The 21,132-nt window shown below is 41.9% G+C and overlaps 1 protein-coding gene and 1 long non-coding RNA gene across 6 annotated transcripts in view; one reads left to right on the top strand and one right to left on the bottom strand.

Annotated features, from left to right (window-relative positions):
- cntln (centlein, centrosomal protein) overlaps nucleotides 1-21,132 on the top strand; it is a 138,616-nt gene that overhangs the window by 77,896 nt on the left and 39,588 nt on the right. For all 5 annotated transcript variants that reach the window (XR_007038359.1, XM_047366182.1, XM_047366185.1 and 2 more), the window contains 7 exons: nucleotides 2,017-2,080; nucleotides 3,385-3,656; nucleotides 9,655-9,864; nucleotides 11,125-11,222; nucleotides 14,676-14,802; nucleotides 19,904-20,041; nucleotides 20,519-20,704. Coding sequence is in view for 4 of the 5 variants with exons in the window: in XM_047366182.1 (XP_047222138.1) it covers nucleotides 2,017-2,080; nucleotides 3,385-3,656; nucleotides 9,655-9,864; nucleotides 11,125-11,222; nucleotides 14,676-14,802; nucleotides 19,904-20,041; nucleotides 20,519-20,704 (1,095 nt within the window). In the remaining variant the exon portion in view is untranslated. The remainder of the gene's footprint in view (nucleotides 1-2,016; nucleotides 2,081-3,384; nucleotides 3,657-9,654; nucleotides 9,865-11,124; nucleotides 11,223-14,675; nucleotides 14,803-19,903; nucleotides 20,042-20,518; nucleotides 20,705-21,132) is intronic.
- On the bottom strand, nucleotides 5,550-9,760 carry LOC124868682. Its single transcript, XR_007038360.1, has 3 exons — nucleotides 9,629-9,760; nucleotides 9,451-9,549; nucleotides 5,550-7,961 (listed from the first exon to the last, which is right to left on the bottom strand). It is a non-coding gene; the product is annotated as an uncharacterized LOC124868682 (long non-coding RNA).

Here is a 21,132-nt window from a genome sequence, read left to right as displayed (position 1 = left end):
TTGAAATCGGCCTTAAATAAAATTATCTTCAATCAGACTTAAAGACAGTTATTATCCACAAGCTGTCAGACTACTGAACTCTGGACAATAATGCTGCACGAAACCACATCTGTGACACTTTATTTGCTTATTGCTGCTGCATGATGTGTACTTTTTTGTTGGCACGCCATTAGTGCTTTTGTTTTTATCGTGATTTGAACGGTTCTTCTTATCCTAAGCATTTAATCGCATTGTTGACTGCATGTTAACCTGCATATGACAAATAAACCATATCAATGCCATATCAGTGTTGTTTGTTTTGTGAGCAGTTTGTCATCTGTGCTGCTGTTCCAAAATGCACAGCTTTCTCAAATTGATTAACAACTTTTGCGAGCGAACGCAAACGTATTGCGTGGGGACGTGAAAGAAAAAAAAGAATTCCCCCATGTCCCCTCGTGGGCTCCGTACCTTTCCCCTCTACTGTGGCAAAGGCTCTTAAATCTTTAGAGCACATGCAGCAGTTTTGTTGGTCAGATGAGACTTGACACATGATGGTACTTTTCGTTTGATGAATGAAGAGATGCAGGGTTGATTTAATCCAGAATCTGCCTTATAAGTCTCCCTTAATCACTGGTGAACTTGATTACGACTAAACACGTTTTACAAGCAGCAGACTGCGTGTTGAAACCGCTGCATTCATCTCTCCTGAAGTTTGGTAATATTTGCGACTTTCCTGTCAGCTCTATGAGTTTTATAGATACGTCCTTACTTCTGACTTTACGTTGCAAACCCAATTTTACCAGGTCCAGTTCTTCACCAGCGTTTGCTCCCTCCATTCTGGACGCAGGTGGAAAACATCGATCAGAAGCACTGTTGGCTTGTGGGTCGTGTAGTTCGTTTGACTCGCATTATAGTATAGGCTTCTTGGAAAAAAAACTACACAATGGCAGCGTCAATTCAAGTTTTTTTTTTTCTTAAAGTTTATAACAAAGTCTCAGTTTTACATTTCCAAAGACAATTGATCCTAGTTTGTTTTCCCTCCTATTGGTTAGCTCCCGCTCCCGTCTGCTCCGGTTTATTTTTTATCCTGTACCGTCCCAATCACGTGATCTTTACTGACGCCGTCTCCCATCCCTGACCCGTGGGATTCCCGAAAACATTTCAGCCTCTAGTGTACATGTACATCTCATTTGTCCTACGATCCAAGCTTACCCTCTTATCTTAGTGCTGTTTCAGCCCTGTGACGACATCCCAAAGCTCCAAAGCTGCAACAGCAGTTGGTCAACTTCAGCCCCTCATTCTGTATAGATGTTTTCATGTGAAGCATGCAGAACTTGTAGATAACGGATGAAAAACGATGATCTGGTTGAAGCTGTTTTTTCTTCCACCTCTTTATTAAACACCAGAAGAGCAAGTTGAAAAGTAGATGAGAAGAAAGGGTTGTTGTCTGCAGTGCATTTACCTGCGAGCTGTCAGGACTCCTTTTTAGTTTCCTCTTTCCAGATCCCTTCAATAGGCCCATCACCTCCTCCAACCTCATTGCTTTGACAGCCCAGGTCCCCACACAACACGCTGTGTCACAAACCAAAGAGTTCATTTCCCCTCTCCATCTCTGCGTGTGTGATCAAACCTGGTTCTGATTAAATCTTACCTGATGTTAGGAGAGGGGGGCTTTGATGTCATTACAAACTGTTTTGCATTGGGAGGTATCACACACACTTGCATACACATTTTTGCTTGCAAATGACAACACACTCCTAGCCTTCATACCGTGGGATGAATCAGAGCTCTCAGACAGTGATTGAACAAAGGCGGCATTTGCAAGCAGCTGTCAGAAATAATATCCTCGCCGAGAGTTTGTTGAACATGTTCAGGTGAATTATTTAAACGCAGGATGATTTGTCTTGTTGTGTTAAGCTGAGCGCAGTCTGTGATCACAGTGTCACCGTGATCCCCACCTCAGCAAGCGCAGCTTGTCAACTTCTGTGTTATATTAAACAGCGTTTTATGCCTAACTCACTGAATTTCTTTTTTCAGTCCGACAGACGTTCACTGATCTTCAGCACAGAAGCACCAGCAGCTGAATTCAACAGAAAACAAGGTAGCAAAAGTTTTCACACCTATAACAAACTAAAATAATCAAGTTCCAGTGCCTTGCAAAAGTATTCATATCCTTGAAATGTTTCCACATTTTGTCACCTAACAACCATGAACGTCAACATACTTCATTGTTTATTTTTTATGTAATAGACTAACACAAACTAGTGCGAAATGGGAAGAAAAAGGATTGACAAATAGAAATTGTAACAGGGCTGAATTTATATTCATTCCCCTTGACTCTGATACCTTTGATTGAGTCCACCAGTGTGTGAATCTCAGCATACATCCAACTGCCCTGTGAAGGACTCAGAGGTTTGTTAGAGAACAGTAGTGAAATACATGGCTCAAGTGGGATTATCTTTAGACAGCACAACTATTAGTCTTGCTCTCCACATGTCTGGCCTTTAGTGAATAGTATCAGGATAAAAACCATTAGAAGTCCTGTTTGCAGTTTGGCATGAGCCTTGTAGCGGACACAGCAAACATCCAGAAAGGTGATCTGGTCAGATCAAAGTAGAACTTGCATGCCTAACACTGTGCAGCGCAAAACTAACGCAGCACGTCACCCTGGGCACTCTATCCCCATGGTGAAACATGGTGGAAGCAACATACTGTGGGGATGCCTTTCTTCAGCAGGGACAGGGAAGCTGGTCAGAATTGAGGGGGGAAGATGGATGGAGCTAAATACAGGACTAGAAGAAAACCTGTTAGAGGCTTCAAAAGTCTTGAGACTAGGGCGGAGGTTCACCTTCCAGCAGGACAATGACCCTAAACATACAGCCAGAGATGCAATGAGAAGGTTTCAATCAAAGCATTATTCATGTGTTAGAATGGCCTAGTGAAAGTGCCGACCTAAATCCAATTGAGAATCTGTGACAAGAAAATTGATGGTGACAGGTGCTGTCCATCAAGTCTAAGCTTAAAATATGTATCAATCTCTCTCTGGATGTGCAAAGCTGGTATGAAGGTAAAGCTTAAGACCCGCAGCTGTAGTTGCAGTGAGAAATGGTTTTACAAAGTATGGACCCTAAGGGGCAGAATATGATTACATGCCACACTTTCCAGATTATCATATGTAAAAAAAGGTAGTTTTTCGTTTTACTGCTGTTGATCAGTGTTTTTCTCTCAACTGTTATAAATCTCAACCGTAAATCATTCTACCAGTTAAATATATCTCAGTTTTTACATGTGCTTCTACATTTCTACATGCGCCTGTTACCTCCCAGCTGGTGCATCTAAAAACAGATTTTGGGTTTTCCTGCACAAGTCACCTCTGAGGCAGCTGCATGTTCTTCCTCCTGTTAGATGATAAACAGCATGAGCCCTGGGAGCGAGGGACAGGTGGGGAGAAACGGAGGTGGAGGAAGAAGAGGATGTTGATGAAGAAGACCCGGCGCTGCTCCTCCTCTTCTCTGCAGCAGCGCGTTGAGTCTCTCCAGTGCCACATAGACATCCTGCGAAATGCCAGGAAAGATGCTCTCCTTGTAGCCAGAGAGCTGCGAGGGGCCAATGAAGCGATCAAGGCGCAGCTCAGCGCTCTCACTGAGCAACTCCACAGCAGCAAGCAGCTCACTCAGGTAGCAGAGGAGTAAACTGGGAAGGCCGGTTGCAAATGTTTCAAAATATCCTGTTTTTTAGGGGCTGAGAGTTGCAACCACAGAGCAGGGGAGTAGAAACCAAAACAAGTTTATTTGAATAGCACCATTCATACACAAGCTAATTCAGCATGTTTTACAGGAAAATCGAGGGGCATCCTATACGTTATGGGTTTAGATACAGTAAACAGTAATGTTTTTAGTCCTGATTTGAGGAGACAACAATTTCTACATATCTCAGGTTTTCAGAGAGTTGGTTCTTTAACTGAGGGGCATAGAAACTACATACTGCCTCGCCTTGTTTTATTCTGGTTCTGGGACACTGAGTGAACAGATGTCAGATAACCCAAAGGTTTTGCACGGTTTCATATCTGACCAACTGACCACTGTGGAATCTATTTCAGCTGGAAACCTTTTGGTGCCTTATAGAACATCAACGAGATTGGTGTTGGTCCACTGTGTTTAAGGACTGGTGTGATCCATTTTCCTGGTGTTGGTCAGGACTCAGACAGCAGCACTTTAAAGGAGCTGCAGCTGTCTCACTGATTTTTATAGACTCCAGTAAAGATGCCATTACAATAATCTAACCTGCTGTAAATAAAAACATGCACTAATTGCGTCATGTGTTGAGAGAAATGTAAAGTTGTATATTGTCAGCAATTGTTTGGTACACCTTAACCTGAGCTGCAGGCACCATATACAGGGGTTGGACAATGAAACTGAAACACCTGTCATTTTAGTGTGGGAGGTTTAATGGCTAAATTGGACCAGCCTGGTAGCCAGTCTTCATTGATTGCACATTGCACCAGTAAGAGCAGAGTGTGAAGGTTCAATTAGCAGGGTATATATTGAAATGCACACAACATTATGGGTGACATACCAGAGTTCAAAAGAGGACAAATTGTTGGAGCACGTCTTGCTGGCGCATCTGTGACCAAGACAGCAAGTCTTTGTGATGTATCAAGAGCCACGGTATCCAGGGTAATGTCAGCATACCACCAAGAAGGACGAACCACATCCAACAGGATTAACTGTGGACACAAGAGGAAACTGTCTGAAAGGGATGTTCGGGTGCTAACCCGGATTGTAACCAAAAAAAACATAAAACCACGGCTGCCCAAATCACGGCAGAATTAAATGTGCACCTCAACTCTCCTGTTTCCACCAGAACTGTCCGTCGGGAGCTCCACAGGGTCAATATACACGGCCGGGCTGCTATAGCCAAACCTTTGGTCACTCATGCCAATGCCAAACGTCGGTTTCAATGGTGCAAGGAGCGTAAATCTTGGGCTGTGGACAATATGAAACATGTATTGTTCTCTGACGAGTCCACCTTTACTGTTTTCCCCACATCCTGGAGAGTTACGGTGTGGAGAAGCCCCAAAGAAGCGTACCACCCAGACTGTTGCATGCCCAGAGTGAAGCATGGGGGTGGATCAGTGATGGTTTGGGCTGCCATATCATGGCATTCCCTTGGCCCAATACTTGTGCTAGATGGGCGCGTCACTGCCAAGGACTACCGAACCATTCTTGAGGACCATGTGCATCCAATGGTTCAAACATTGTATCCTGAAGGCGGTGCTGTGTATCAGGATGACAATGCACCAATAAACACAGCAAGACTGGTGAAAGATTGGTTTGATGAACATGAAAGTGAAGTTGAACATCTCCCATGGCCTGCACAGTTACCACATCTAAATATTATTGAGCCACTTTGGGGTGTTTTGGAGGAGCGAGTCAGGAAACGTTTTCCTCCACCAGTATCACGTAGTGACCTGGCCACTATCCTGCAAGAAGAATGGCTTAAAATCCCTCTGACCACTGTGCAGGACTTGTATATGTCATTCCCAAGACGAATTGACGCTGTATTGGCTGCAAAAGGAGGCCCTACACCATACTAATAAATTATTGTGGTCTAAAACCAGGTGTTTCAGTTTCATTGTCCAACCCCTATAGATGTTCAGTAAAGGTTGTCCTAGAAGGGAGCCTTGAGGAACCATATATGATCTCAAATGATACTAAGCAGTCCCAGTTGCACCTGTAAGATCTGAACCAAACTAGCATAGCACCAGACGATCCCAACTTCTTTTCCAGTCTATCGATCAGCATTTTATGATCAACCGTCTCGATTGGAGCGCTGAGATCCGGTATTACCAAGACAGAGGTTTTGGATGCATCACAGTTAAGTTGTTAGTAACTTAAAACCATTACTGATACACTCTCAGTGCTGTGATGTCTTACTATCACTGTGTCATAGTTTTCTACTGCGGTTAATTTCTTTAACCCTAATGTACATGAAAAACTGTGCAATTTAAATTCGTCCAACATGCCACTAAGAGAGACAAGGTAACGGGTTCTTTGGAGTCCCACTTCACTTCCTGTTGAGTTTTTTAGTGTTTACATTCTGATAGGAAACTCTAGGGTATAAATTAAACACATAGCAGGACCATGCTCTACCTGTTGAGGCCTCCCTATAAACATCAGCATATGTTCACACCACCAGACAGTCATGAATCTGATAGGCAGGATATTTTTCAGTGATAATATCTTGCCAGAGCAGTAACCAGCTAACACCAACTGGACATATAATTAGAGAGTATACCATGTTTCTTTTTTTGTTAAGTCACATTTCTGTGGACTCGTATAAACAAGTCAGAGTTCATCTTCCAGAACGTTGCCACCCAGGAAGTGGCCCTGGTGCACCCACCAAGCTTCTGATTGCTGAAACCCAACGAGACCTTAGACTCAGACACAGCAGTGTCGGCTCAGTTTCACCCACACAAACACACACACACACACACACACACACACACAGAGTGAATGAGTGGACAGAGAGGGAATTGCTATCTTCCTGTTTGTTTCGTCTCTCCTCCTGCAGTATTAATGCCACTCCACCAGAGAAAGTTGGAGTCGACTAACTGGTCAAAGCCAGGTCTAGTTGCCCTCTCTGGAAAGGCCAAGAGGTGATAGACTTTGGACTTGTTCCAGTCGGTCCTGGGCAACTCTCTAACTAAAACTCTGCTTGTAATTGGCTTAGGACAGCCTCCACAGGGGCCATCATGTGATAGGTAGCACGGCAGGTTCCCAGAGACTTGTTTGTGTTGCTCTGTCTCCTGATCCTTTAGCCATCCTGTCCTCTTTGCTTCTTTTCCTGGCTCACTGCTTTATGAAGTCATACACTTTTGTCTTCTGTCTTCCATTATTCCATCCTTTCCATGTAGTTCTTCCAGTTCAAACTTTTTTAAAAAACTGCATGTAATCATGACTACTTAAATAATAGTGTTGCTCTCTGAAGTATGTCAAATGCGAACATAAAGTGCTGGTTAATAATAAAAAATATCCTTATCCATTTTTATTTTTAAAAATCCAGACTTTTCAAAACGTTATTTATTTAGTAGTTTTTTTTAATGATTTTATAATATTTAAGTACAGATTAAACACAGTTGGATATTTTGGAAAGACTGCTGGAAAGCTGTTTCTTGTTTTTAAATGGTTTTAAGCACAAAGTTCAAGCATTTATTTTATATACCGGTTAATTTATTAAAACTACTAAACTATGAAATAAACACAATAATCTTCATTCAAATAACACGTAATTAAAAATGTGAATCTACACACACAAACACACTGTGTGTGGATACTGTGATATATATCACAGTATAAATTTGTTGTAATAAACTACCAAATTTAAACAATATAAAATACCAGTGTTGTTTGAGGTGAATAGCATTGAATAAAAGACAAAATCAGGGTTGGTACAGATGAAATTTGTTGGGTTTCTAAGCTGGATTTATCTGCCTTTCTCTTAATTAAGATGGATGGATGTTGGATGAGTCCTGTCACAGTTTTGTAGCTGTAACTGAGAAAAACACAATACTTTATACAGAAGATTAGGACACAGCTCAGTTTGGGTTTTTATTGGATAAAGATGTGAATGTGCAAATATTGTGCTTATTTAAAACCGCTGCTGTTAACTTGAAAAAGCATCAGTCATTCCACAGTTCTTAGACTGAAACAAAGGAGAGACACAGAGAAAGGAGTCCTCTCCTCCTTCCTAATGGGAGTACCAGTATATCCGTCTACGTCAGTGTCATTTCTCACCAGTGCTGAAAATGGCCCACGAAATCAGAGCTTGTCTTACAGGAAGTGTCATCAATGCCTCTCTTAATTCGTGCTCTGCTGCCACTGGGGCCATATTCCCACTTTTCATTCCCTGCTCCTCCCTCACCCTCTCCCCCACACTCCCAGGGGAGGCGGCATGTGTGTCTTGAGCAGAGCAGAGGAAACCTAAAACAAGAGGGATTCTATTAAAAGGTGTCAGCCAGCAACCAGATATCAATAACCTCCATGTATGCAGAGCAGGGAGCAAACCCTGGGGACTCTGTGGTTTCGTTTGTGTGTGTGTTGGCTCTGTGTTTTCCAGCTTTACTTTATTCGCTCAGAAGTATTTCCATGTATCATGTCTCCTATTTGTGCCATTAAGAATTTTTCATGTTTGACACAATGCCATATCAGTTAATCATTACAATATTGAGCCAAAGTTGTGATGTGATTATAGTTCATATTTCCTTATAAGGATACAGGACCTTGCTTTAATATCTGCCACAGACATGCGGCTCATCTTGATTTCTTTAGAACCATTGATACACTGAGTTGTACATGATCAAATTGTACCATTATTAAACGCAATTAATCGACTACTGAGCTCCTTCCTCTGTCCATCATTACAGCCTGATTCTGCAACACATCTTTATTACACATACCTGTGAAAAAGTGAAAACGTTGCTCCTTGTTGTAGCTTCATATTGCTCTCTACCTAAAACTTTACTTTTACTTACAATCACAGTTATACATCTCCAGATATTTCAACAGCTGCTGCCAAAATAATATATTTGGTTATTCTGATCTTATTTATTACTTGCTTCCTAAGTTAGCAGCTGATTAACTTATTTACCAGCTAGTTTGTTTCCTTAATGACTCACTTATCACTTTTTAACTAGTTTTACTTTCTTACTAACTTACCTACCTATTTAATTAATAACAACCTTATGAACATTGATCCTTAATTACAAAGATATTTTCCAGTTTGATTACTAACTGTTTAACTTGCCTAAATGCTAACTTACCTAATAACTTACTTACTTAATCTACTTAATAACGAATAAACAAACTACCGCAATCTTTTACTATCTTACTAACTTGACTAGTTACCTACTTATTTATTTACTTAATTACTTGCTTACTTAATAGCTAACCATCTTACTTTTATGCTTAATTGCAAACTTACTTTCTTATTCGACAACTAATTCACTTCACTAAATACTATGTTACTTAATAACCAACTTTCTTACTTACTTAAAAACAAACATATGCACTTATTTAATTACTTACTTAATAACTAACTTATTGCTATTGGTTAGCTACCAGCTTACTCACCGCTAACTTACTTGTAACTAATTGCTAGTAAACTCATTTACTAACTGGTTATCTAACTTACTTACATAATAACTAACTTACTATTGTACTTCCCAAATCACTCACTGATTTAATTTCAGTATACATTATTCAATAATTATATGATTATTAAACAAAGATTTAATATATCAATTAAATTAATTGTTATAAATAAACAATAATACATTTATTGTTGAGATTTGTTAAAATGCATTTAGTTCTGTTTGCACACAAAGTCCTGTCTGAGAGTGTATATATATATATATATATATACACTCTCACCCTACTGTTAGCGCCAATGAAGGAGACTGTATCCTATTACCTGCGATGATGTCCTTCTCACTGTCTGTTACTGGTTGGTCGGATCATGCAACCATGTGTTGTGGCTCGTTATTGTGTTTCAGTTCTCACCACGCTATAACTGAAATATTTCCACAGTTTGTTACAATTAGACCCAACTTCAGTTTTTAGTTGTTTTATCACTGCTATGAGTAGCTCACCAATCCTGTTGAGGCTTTCTCTCCAGAAGCTGAACTCTGACCTGGCTGGTGTGGAGCAACAGAAAAAGGTTTTGGAGATGGAGCTTGAGCAGTGGAAGCGGATTACGTTCCCCCCAAAAATGGCACCTCCACCAGCAACACCACCAGTAAACACTGAGTGTTCCTGTCAGGGCAGAACCCCACCTGCCCTGCAGTCCCTGGAGGCGGAGGTCAAACAACTTCAAGTCAGACTTAAGGTCAGTGCTTATAGAGTTAATCATCTACCCTCATACTCTACCTTCCTGTGCATGCCTTTTAGGATAAATCTCTTAATAGGATGATAGTATTAAATAGTCTGTTCATTTCAAATTTTTTGCTCTGTGGAGCGTGAATGAATAAAGCGTAAAAAATTCGGATCCGTTTATGTGATTATAAAGGAATACTGCAGTGTAATCTGCATATTAAAAGAATAAATAAATGTTAAAATGTGTGTATTTCTTTACCATTTTTGTGGTCATTTTCTTTTTGTTGCAAATCTGTTACATTCTGCACTGTACCACATCCCAGCAGTGCAGGATTAAACATGCATTTTTAGTTGGGGAAAAAAGGGTTTCAGATTTCATCAAATATCAGTTTCTAAGGCACTTTAACATTTTACTGAAAGTCTCAAAGTCCTTGAAGCTTCTGCAAGAAACTCTGTCAAGGTTTTACTTTTTAGATCATGCAATAAAAAAAGAAAACAAACATTTCTGCTTTTTAATTTACACATAGCATCACCTGAAATTGCATGTGATTTCAACATGAATTACATTTCATACCACTTGATGTTATTTCAGAGTAGCTGTCAGAAAGATGAGAAATGGAGAGTAACAGTAGCGATGCGCCCTGCATGGCGGGGGAACGAGGTGTGAGTGGCGCCATAGTATTAACACCCTCTCAGCAGGCCCCTCATCAGTGTCACAGAGCAGATTGCTGCAGTCGGTACACACGTCTGACGAAGCCATGGCAGGTGACACCTCAACAGAGGGAGGCGAGGGATGTGCTGCAAGGGGGGCACACATTTTACAAAACCTTGTGATGGTGTCTTCACCACCAAAGCCCTTTAAACTAAGCTGAACATGCTTGTTAAGTGACCTGTTATCATGACTTCCTGTGTTTTATAAGGACTATAGTGTTAAAGTACTCCTGAAGTAAAAAACGAATTAGAATGGGAGAGACTTCGTAATATCAAACACTTTTATGTTTTATTTATCTTCCTGTTTGAAAAACGCTCAGTATTAATAGTCGGGGTTATTCTTTTACTGTCCGCTTGTTTTATCTTTTTCACTTTATAAAATATATTATTCTCCTTAACCTCTTTAGCACCTTCTTTCCTTCCACTGTAAACATAATGAGAAGGCATGCTGGGCTTGACCTGCCATCATCCTCCGTATTGTAACACCCCCCCACACACACACACACACACATACACACACACATGCTGAAACGCATTAACGTACCATGTGCCCTCTCCCCAGAGTGCGAGTGCCGAAGTCACAAAGCAGATGGCCGCTAACAAAGCCCTGCGAGGACAGCTCCGAGAGAAGGAGGACAAGCTCTGCCAGCTGCAGGACAAGTCCGTTACACACCTTTGTCTTAATTAGTGCAGCTTGTCCTCTTTGTGATCCCGTTTTTTTGTTGCTCTGTGATGTACCTTTTTTTCTGCAACTCTTTGTCTCTCTATCTCTCTGTCTCTGTGTCTTAGTGCATTCTGTGCAGCTCTCATCTGCTGTGTTTGATTCCACCATGTGGCGGCCCTCTCTCTGCTGCAACATGAAATCACGAGCGACTGAATGAATAAGTGTGTGATGATTACATGGGCAGCTAAGGATAATACAGTGCAGTAATAGTCATACTCCTTAAAGTTTTTCTGTTTTTACAACCACAAACTTAGATCTATTTTATTTGGATTTTATGTGATAGACCAACAAAGCATGCATCATTGTGGAGTAGAAGGAAAATTATGCATGAAAATAGTTTATAAATTGTTATCTGGTAGGTCTGGTGTGGTCACCCACATGCCCACCCCGTCGCCCCAGCACCATGTTTCGCTGTGGCCGTGGTTTATTTAGTCTGACCTGAGCACCTTCTCCTGCCTGTTGTTTCCTGCAACATCACTTGCAATACACAACAAACAGGACTTCCTATGAATTGATTTCAGGATTGGCTTTCTTCCTGCAACTTTATTATAAACTTTTAACAGTTGTCTTGTCAACAGATTATCCCACCTGAGCTGTGAATCTCTGCAGCTCCTCCAGAGTTACAGCGGGCCTTTTGGCTAATTCTTTGATTAATGCTCTCCTTGCCCAGTCTGTCCATTCAACAGGATGTCCATGTGTTGATAGGTTTGCAGTTGGTCCATCCTCTTTCCATCTTCAGATGATGGATTGAACAGAGATGTTCAAAGCCTGGGATATTGTTTTAGAATCTAACCCTGCTGTAAACCTTCCCAGAACTTCCTTCCTTGAGCTGTCTGCTGTGTTCTCTGGTCTTCATGATCCTGGTTGTTCTCTAATGTTCTCTAGCAAACATCTGAGGCCTGAAACAGAACAGCTTTAATTACATTGAGATTAAATTACACACAGGTGGAATAGTTAGTTGGCAATTGGTTACTCTGGATTTTATGTAGGGTATCAGAGTAAAGGAGACCTTCCACAATGTTTAATGTTTTTTAAAGCATTGGCCATTTTTCTTTCCTCCTCACAATTAATTACTGCTTTGTGTTAATCTGTCACATATAATCCCAGTAATATACAATGTAGTTTGTGGTTGTAAGGTGACAAAATAGGGTCATTTTTGCAAAGCAATGTCACTGATCAAAGTCAGTCATTGATCTTTTCCCTGCAGCTGGTGGGACCATTTCGGCCCACAACATAAAAAAACCCCACTTAGCAGCACCTTGGCCTAGGGGCCAGAGTCCCCGTTGAGTCACATGATTCACTCAGTTCAGCTTTTACAGTATTACATATTCAACATGCAGAGCTGTACATGATCCACTGAAGGAAGCTGTTGAGATCTGAACCATGTCTTGTGCACTTTAAGAAAGGTACAAGGAGCTACTTGGCTTCCTCTGGTTGTCTTTGTCTGCTCTGCTCTGTCCTCTGCCTGACATTGTCAATAATACATCCAGGGCGTTTCTCACAATCAGAGTGGATGTGTGTTTGCGTGTGACCACAGCATGGAGGATCACAGGCCAACAGATCGAGTGTCCCTCAGCACTGTTTTTTTGTGACATTCACTGGCTTTCCAGCTTTTGTCGCTCACTCGTTCTCACTCACTGCAAACATTACTCTGTTTTGGCCTAGTGCTCCATGTGCCTCCATGGAGGGACTCCTTCTCAGAATGAAAGACATGTCTAGACGTCTCTGAAATATACATCTCAGCACACACACGGGGAGCAAGGCTGCTTCGCCTTAAAGAAGAGAAGAGGGGAAAAAAAGAAATGAATTTCAAAGTACACCGGCATGTCCTCAGTCAATATCCGGCACTATGGCCCTGCCTTATTTATGAAGCTGCTGCTTTCATCTTTAGCCCTGTTGTCTATCAGCCACATGAAACATCCACCCTCTCTTCATTCCTAACAACATACACGAAAAGTGCTCTCTCGCTCCTCTCTAACGCTCTTCAGACCACTGACTGTTGTTATTACAATACACGCATGTTTGATGAACAATATCGGCAACAAGCACAGAACAAAGGTAACAAACGTGCGAGTGATCGGGATGTAGTCCGAAGTGCTTGTCTTCTTTTCCACTAACGCTCATAAATAGTGATCATACGCTCCGGCAGAAGTTCCACATATCGCTCATTCTTTTTTATCCTTTATTCTTTTTGGGGTGTGGGAGAAAAAGAACATCTAAAATAAATGTTGTCCATCTAATTGCCATTAGCAGTGGAGCAGAGGGAGCTGTAGGGGACTCTTATGGCTGCTCTTCGTCTTTAAGTCAACACCAGGCAGCCATCTGAAAGGTTCAATATGGGTTTTCTCATTAATGGCCAAATCCGTGGGGTAAACATCCAGCTCTACTCCCCCCCCAAAGTCCCCAGGCCAGACTCCCCTCTCATTTAATTTAATGTCACTCCAATAGGACAAGCTCACACTTATTTAACCAGCCCACCCTCCACCGCTCATCCACCTAGAGAGACGGGGACATTTGCTCACATGGAGGCATTTGCCGTAGCGTTGCGTCATGTGTTTATTTAAAGCACATACAACATGCTGGGTGTGTGTGTGCACGCTAAGAGAAGCCACTACATCTTTGAAATTAGAATGAATCCACTTAATTAACTGCATCCTTATGATCTTTATTCTATTTGTTCCAGCTCCCTGAGGTATAGACAACCATGAACATGCCTTATATCTGCCTTTTATGGAAACAGAATAAAACATGCTAACACACTCAGACCACTTAAAAGAAGACCCCTCTGCAGAAATCGGGAATATTAAGTTTGTAAATAGAGAAGATTATTGAAATCGGAAGTGACACGTGCTGCATGTTTTCAACAGATATAAACAGTTTACAACAGAGAGACATTGTTTCTCTTAAGGGAACCCCTCTCAAACAAGCAGCATTTTAGTGGATGTCTCCTTTATAAACAGTCGCCTCTGCAGAAAGCCTCCCTGTTGATGTATTTATGTGACTGAGCTTTAAAACGATAAACATTTAAATGTTGCATTAGAGTCTCTCTTGCCGTGTCACTGCTGATTCGAAGCGCCGTTTGTCAAAGAGGACTCCCCAGTCACACTTAAAACGGCGCTCCCTGCCAGAGCATTTGTTCTAATATATGCCAGAAAGAATTATACATGCATCCCTATTTTACGCCCCTCCACTTACCCAAGCAGCATGCCAGTGTATTTAGTTGTCATAATGAGCTGTCATGCCTGATGCTGCGTGTTGGGACAGAGCCTGCCAGCTCTGAGTGTGTGTCTGGCTCTGAGTGTGTGTGTCTGTTTCTCTGTCATTAGTTTAGATGCTGCCATTGAGACCATACCAGCACGGGCATAACATGTTTTGGCATCTTCTTTAAGGACGAGCCACACCGAGCGAGACGTTGCCATGAAGAGGCAGTTGGTGGAGGACCTGAGGACTAGGTTGAAGTTCCTGCAGGAAATGGAGAAAAGTTACCGGGCTCAGGTGGAAGAGCTCGAGAAGAAGGTAGGCACAAATCATTACAACCTATTACTATACGCCATTGTCTTATTAGGGTGAAACACTTTGAGACCAGGCCTGGGCTGTCTCTTTGCCATCTTAGTGTAACTTATATACTGGTCGAACTAGTCACAGATTCAAGGTGGCAGCAGGACTCTCTTGTCTTTTTAACTTTATTCTTGTCTTTCAGTCGATACAAAAACAACAGTAAATAACAACATACATGCTTTGACTTGATCTCATAAATGTCTGCGTACATTATCTTCCAGCCCTAGGTGTCACTGACTTCCTCTCTATATCTTATCCATTTCTTCCATCAGTTTTTTCTCGAGTCCTGTTTTGTGTGTCAGTTTGTACTGTGCATTGCAAATGTATTCATACCCCTTTGATGTGTATATATATATATCTATATATAAAGATATAGATATATATATCTATATATAAAGATATAGATATATATATCTATATATAAAGATATAGATATATATATCTATATATAAAGATATAGATATATATATCTATATCAATATACACTGCTAGATCTGAATGATTGAAATATTCTCATTGAATACTTTGTTCTGTACAAAGTTGAATGTGCTGACAACAAAATCAGACAAAAATCATCAATGGAAATCAAATTTATTAACCAATGGAGGCCTGGATTTGGAGTCACACACAAAATTAAAGTGGAAAAACACACTAGAGGCTGATCCAACTTTGATGTAATGTCCTTAAAACAAGCTAAAATGAGGCTCAGTATTGTGTGTGACCTCCACGTGTCTGTATGACCTCCCTACAACGCCTGGGCATGCTCCTGATGAGACGGTGGATGGTCTCCTGAGGGATCTCCTCCCAGACCTGGACTAAAGCATCCGTCAACTCCTGGACAGTCTGTGGAGCAACGTGACGTTGGTGGATGGAGCGAGACATGATGTCCCAGATGTAATCAATCGGATTCAGGTCTGGGGAACGGGCGGGTCAGTCCATAGCTTCAATGTCTTCATCTTGCAGGAACTGCTGACACACTCCAGGCACATGAGGTCTAGCATTGTCCTGGATTAGGAGGAACCCAGGACCAACCACACCAGCATATGGTCTCACAAGGGGTCTGAGGATCTCATCTCTGTACCTAATAGCAGTCAGGCTACCTCTGGAGAGCACATGCTGCCCTCCAAAGAAATGCTGCCCCACACCATTACTGACCCACTGCCAAACCGGTCATGCTGAAGGATGTTGCAGGCAGCAGATCTCTCTCCACGGTGTCTCCAGACTCTGTCACGTCTGTCTCATGTGCTCAGTGTGAACCTGCTTTCATCTGTGAAGAGCACAGGGCGCCAGTGGCGAATTTGCCAATCCTGGTGTTCTCTGGCAAATGCCAAGCGTCCTGCACGATGTTGTCTGTGAGCACAACCCCCATTTGTGGATGTCGGGCCCTCATACCATCCTCATGGAGTCGGTTTCTAACCGTTTGTGCAGACACATGCACATTTGTGGCCTGCTGGAGGTCATTTTGCAGGGCTCTGGCAGTGCTCCTCCTGTTCCTCCTTGCACAAAGGTGGAGGTAGCGGTCCTGCTGCTGGGTTGTTGCCCTCCTACGGCCTCCTCCACGTCTCCTGGTGTACTGGCCTGTCTCCTGGTAGCGCCTCCAGGCTCTGGACACTACGCTGACAGACACAGCAAACCTTCTTTCCACAGCTCACATTGATGTGCTGGATGAGCTGCACTACCTGAGCCACTTGTGTGGGTTGTAGAGTCCGTCTCATGCTACCACGAGTGTGAAAACACCACCAACATTCAAAAGTGACCAAAACATCAGCCAGAAAACATCGGTACTGAGAAGTGGTCTGTGGTCCCCACCTGTAGAACCACTCCTTTATTGAGTGTCTTGATAATCACCAAAGATTTCCTCCTGTTGTCTTTTCCATTTGAACAACATGTGAAATTGATTGTCAATCAGTGTTGCTTCCTAAGTGGACAGTTTGATTTCACAGAAGTTTGATTTACTTGGAGTTATATTGTGTTGTTTAAGTGTTCCCTTTATTTTTTTGAGCAGTGTATATATATATATATATATATGCATACATATATTATATTATATTATATAATATATCAGTCAGTCAGTCATTTTCTACCGCTTATTCCATAGTGGGTCGCGGGGGAGCTGGTGCCTATCTCCAGCAGTCTATGGGCGAGAGGCAGGGTACACCCTGGACAGGTCGCCAGTCCATCGCAGGGCAACACACAAACAACCATACAGGTCCTTCTCAAAATATTAGCATATTGTGATAAAGTTCATTATTTTCCATAATGTCATGATGAAAATTTAACATTCATATATTTTAGATTCATTGCACACTAACTGAAATATTTCAGGTCTTTTATTGTCTTAATACAGATGATTTTGGCATACAGCTCATGAAAACCCAAAATTCCTATCTCACAAAATTAGCATATCATTAAAAGGGTCTCTAAACGAGCGATGAACCTAATCATCTGAATCAACGAGTTAACTCTAAACACCTGCAAAAGATTCCTGAGGCCTTTAAAACTCCCAGCCTGGTTCATCACTCAAAACCCCAATCATGGGTAAGACTGCCGACCTGACTGCTGTCCAGAAGGCCACTATTGACACCCTCAAGCAAGAGGGTAAGACACAGAAAGACATTTCTGAACGAATAGGCTGTTCCCAGAGTGCTGTATCAAGGCACCTCAGTGGGAAGTCTGTGGGAAGGAAAAAGTTTGGCAGAAAACGCTGCACAACAAGAAGAGGTGACCAGACCCTGAGGAAGATTGTGGAGAAGGGCCGATTCCAGACCTTGGGGGACCTGCGGAAGCAGTGGACTGAGTCTGGAGTAGAAACATCCAGAGCCACCGTGCACAGGCGTGTGCAGGAAATGGGCTACAGGTGCCGCATTCCCCAGGTCAAGCCACTTTTGAACCAGAAACAGCCGCAGAAGCGCCTGACCTGGGCTACAGAGAAGCAGCACTGGACTGTTGCTCAGTGGTCCAAAGTACTTTTTTTGGATGAAAGCAAATTCTGCATGTCATTCGGAAATCAAGGTGCCAGAGTCTGGAGGAAGACTGGGGAGAAGGAAATGCCAAAATGCCAGAAGTCCAGTGTCAAGTACCCACAGTCAGTGATGGTGTGGGGTGCCGTGTCAGCTGCTGGTGTTGGTCCACTGTGTTTTATCAAGGGCAGGGTCAATGCAGCTAGCTATCAGGAGATTTTGGAGCACTTCATGCTTCCATCTGCTGAAAAGCTTTATGGAGATGAAGATTTCATTTTTCAGCACGACCTGGCACCTGCTCACAGTGCCAAAACCACTGGTAAATGGTTTACTGACCATGGTATCACTGTGCTCAATTGGCCTGCCAACTCTCCTGACCTGAACCCCATAGAGAATCTGTGGGATATTGTGAAGAGAACGTTGAGAGACTCAAGACCCAACACTCTGGATGAGCTAAAGGCCGCTATCGAAGCATCCTGGGCCTCCATAAGACCTCAGCAGTGCCACAGGCTGATTGCCTCCATGCCACGCCGCATTGAAGCAGTCATTTCTGTCAAAGGATTCCCGACCAAGTATTGAGTGCATAACTGTACATGATTATTTGAAGGTTGACGTTTTTTGTATTAAAAACACTTTTCTTTTATTGGTCGGATGAAATATGCTAATTTTGTGAGATAGGAATTTTGGGTTTTCATGAGCTGTATGCCAAAATCATCCGTATTAAGACAATAAAAGACCTGAAATATTTCAGTTAGTGTGCAATGAATCTAAAATATGTGAATGTTAAATTTTCATCATTACATTATGGAAAATAATGAACTTTATCACAATATGCTAATATTTTGAGAAGGACCTGTACACACACTCATTCATACACCTAAGGGCAATTTAGATTAACCAATTAACCTAACAGGCATGTTTTTGGACTGTGGGAGGAAGCCGGAGTACCCAGTGAGAACCCACACATGCACGGGGAGAACATGCAAACTCCATTCATATATATATATATATTATATAATATATATATATATTATCATATATATATATATATATATTACACCACAAACTGCAAACGTCCAAGTCCTTTTTTCCCACACTTTTATAGTGTCTGTGGTACTTGGAAAATCTTGGCATTTACTAAAGTGGTACTTGTTATAAAACGTTTGAGAACCAAGGATCTAAACCATTCAGTTGCACCTCCGGCTGTAGGTTTAGGAATCGTTTACCTGCTGGAAGGTGAACCTCCACCTCAGGGCCTCTAGCAGGTTTTCTACCAAGATTGTCCTGGATTTAGCACCTTCGTCCTCTGCATCAACTCTGACCAGCTTTCCTACTCCAGCACCTTCATCTACATGTTGCTATCACCCCTGCTTGGTTTTTTATGTCTTTCTATGAAAAATAGTTTTCTTCTTGCCTCTCTTTCATAAAGACCAGATTTGTGACGTCCACAACTGATACTTTACTGTCAACAGATTATCCCACCTGAGCTGTGGATCTCAGCAGCTGCTCCAAAGTTACCATGGGGCTCTTGGTTGTTTCTCTGATTTTATGATCTCCTTGCCTGCCTATCAGTTCAGGTGGACTTCCATGTCTTGTTAGCTCTTCAGTTGGTCCATCCTCTCTCCATGTTCAGATGATGGATTGAAGAGAGCTCTGTTAGAACCTACCTCTGCTTTAAACTTCTCCAGAACTTCTTGCCTGACCTGTCCGTTGTGTTCCTTGGTCTTCATAATGCTGTTTGTTCCCTGATGTTCTCTAAAGAACCTCTGAGGCCTTCAGAGAAGTGTTATCTGTGCAGGAAACTGGTTGCAGGGGATTCTGTTTAGGGGTCTGAAAGTACAGTGCTGAAAAATGCATACAGCACTTTTCAGATTTTCATTTGGACTAGCAGGTATCCTCTTCCTTAAACGTCACAGTTATAAACTACCTTGTTGTTGTTGCTCTATCACATAAAATTCCAATAAAGTAAGAAAAACATAAAAAGTTGGAATACTTTTGAATGATATTCTGCATATTGTAACGTTCTGAGACTGCTCTCCTGTTGCCCCTATGTTAAACTTGTCCTCCTCACATTTGCTCTGTGCTCTCTGGCCGTACAGGTAAAAACGCTGTCGGAGGAGGCCTCCAACAGGAAGGCACTGATTGATTCCCTGAAGAGGAGGTTAAATGTTGCAACAACAGAGAAAAGCCAGTATGAGGCATCCTGTGCAAAATTGAAAGAGGACGTAGAGAAAAAGGTTAGAAACAATGAAACAGCTGCTTATCAGTCATCAGAGAATATTTGCAGTTTTCAGTGGAGTACAGTTTGTGTAGATATCAGCTGTTTGGGGAAAAAAAGCTGATTCTGTTTATTATCTGGCTGATGTATTTCATTTCTCTGTGTTATTGTGCTTACTCTACTGTACCCATATATGTTAACTGTAAATCACATCTCCTGACTGTTAGGTTTAACTCAGTGGTTTTATTGAAGCTGAGTATAGAAAGTGTAATAATTATACACACTTTTAAAGCACACACAGGCATGATTCAGTAAATTTAATGCATTTTTATGTAGAGATTTTCTGATAATAGTTGGACTGCCTTTTTATAGATCACTATTTTTATTGAAGCCTTGATCACAAATGTTTTCAGGATACTTTTGTATTCTGTGGCTTTTCTAAAATAAATGAGGATCATTTTCTTCCTCTCGGTGTCCTCCTTATTCTTCCTTTCAGGAGCAGCGGATCCATGCCCTCCAGGCCCGTGTTGGAGTCAGTGAGCAGGCCTTGGCTGCCCTGGAACAGACTGCCACTGAGCAAATGGAGCGGCTGACCCAGCAGAGCTCCCAGACTCTGGACAGGGTTCAGAGACAACTGGGCCAGGCGTGCTCCCAGCTGGAGCAGCTTCACTGTTTCATCAAGGTACAGCAGAGTCCACCTGTGTGGTGCTTTTCACCTCTGCTTTATAATGATTCTGTTTTAGAAGTAATTAGGCAAAGGTTGACTTTGTTTGACACATGCAGTGCTGTGATAGCAACAACGTAGCCAGAAACTACAAAGTGGTACTGATGAGCTGTTATTTCACCACTAAAATATGATGTTGGATGAAAAAAGTATGACGGGCCTGTCTGAGCAGCTCGGACTCAGACCAACGGACTCCATCAGAACTGGAGCTCTGTTGAACTGGATGCTGCTCAGAATATTTATCCCAAACTGATTCAGTCATGAACTGCATCATCTTCACTTTAGTGTCATGTTGGATTTGATTGAAATCTGCTCTTTGGTGTTTTCGCATTGTGTGTTTTTGTATTACTGATGTTTAAGGTTTACATAATTTATAATTATCAGCT

Source organism: Girardinichthys multiradiatus, chromosome 5 (genome assembly GCF_021462225.1).
Source record: "Girardinichthys multiradiatus isolate DD_20200921_A chromosome 5, DD_fGirMul_XY1, whole genome shotgun sequence".
Taxonomy (NCBI): domain Eukaryota; kingdom Metazoa; phylum Chordata; class Actinopteri; order Cyprinodontiformes; family Goodeidae; genus Girardinichthys; species Girardinichthys multiradiatus.
The sequence above is the reverse complement of the archived record's forward strand: the minus strand, read 5'-3'. Positions and strand labels throughout refer to the sequence as shown.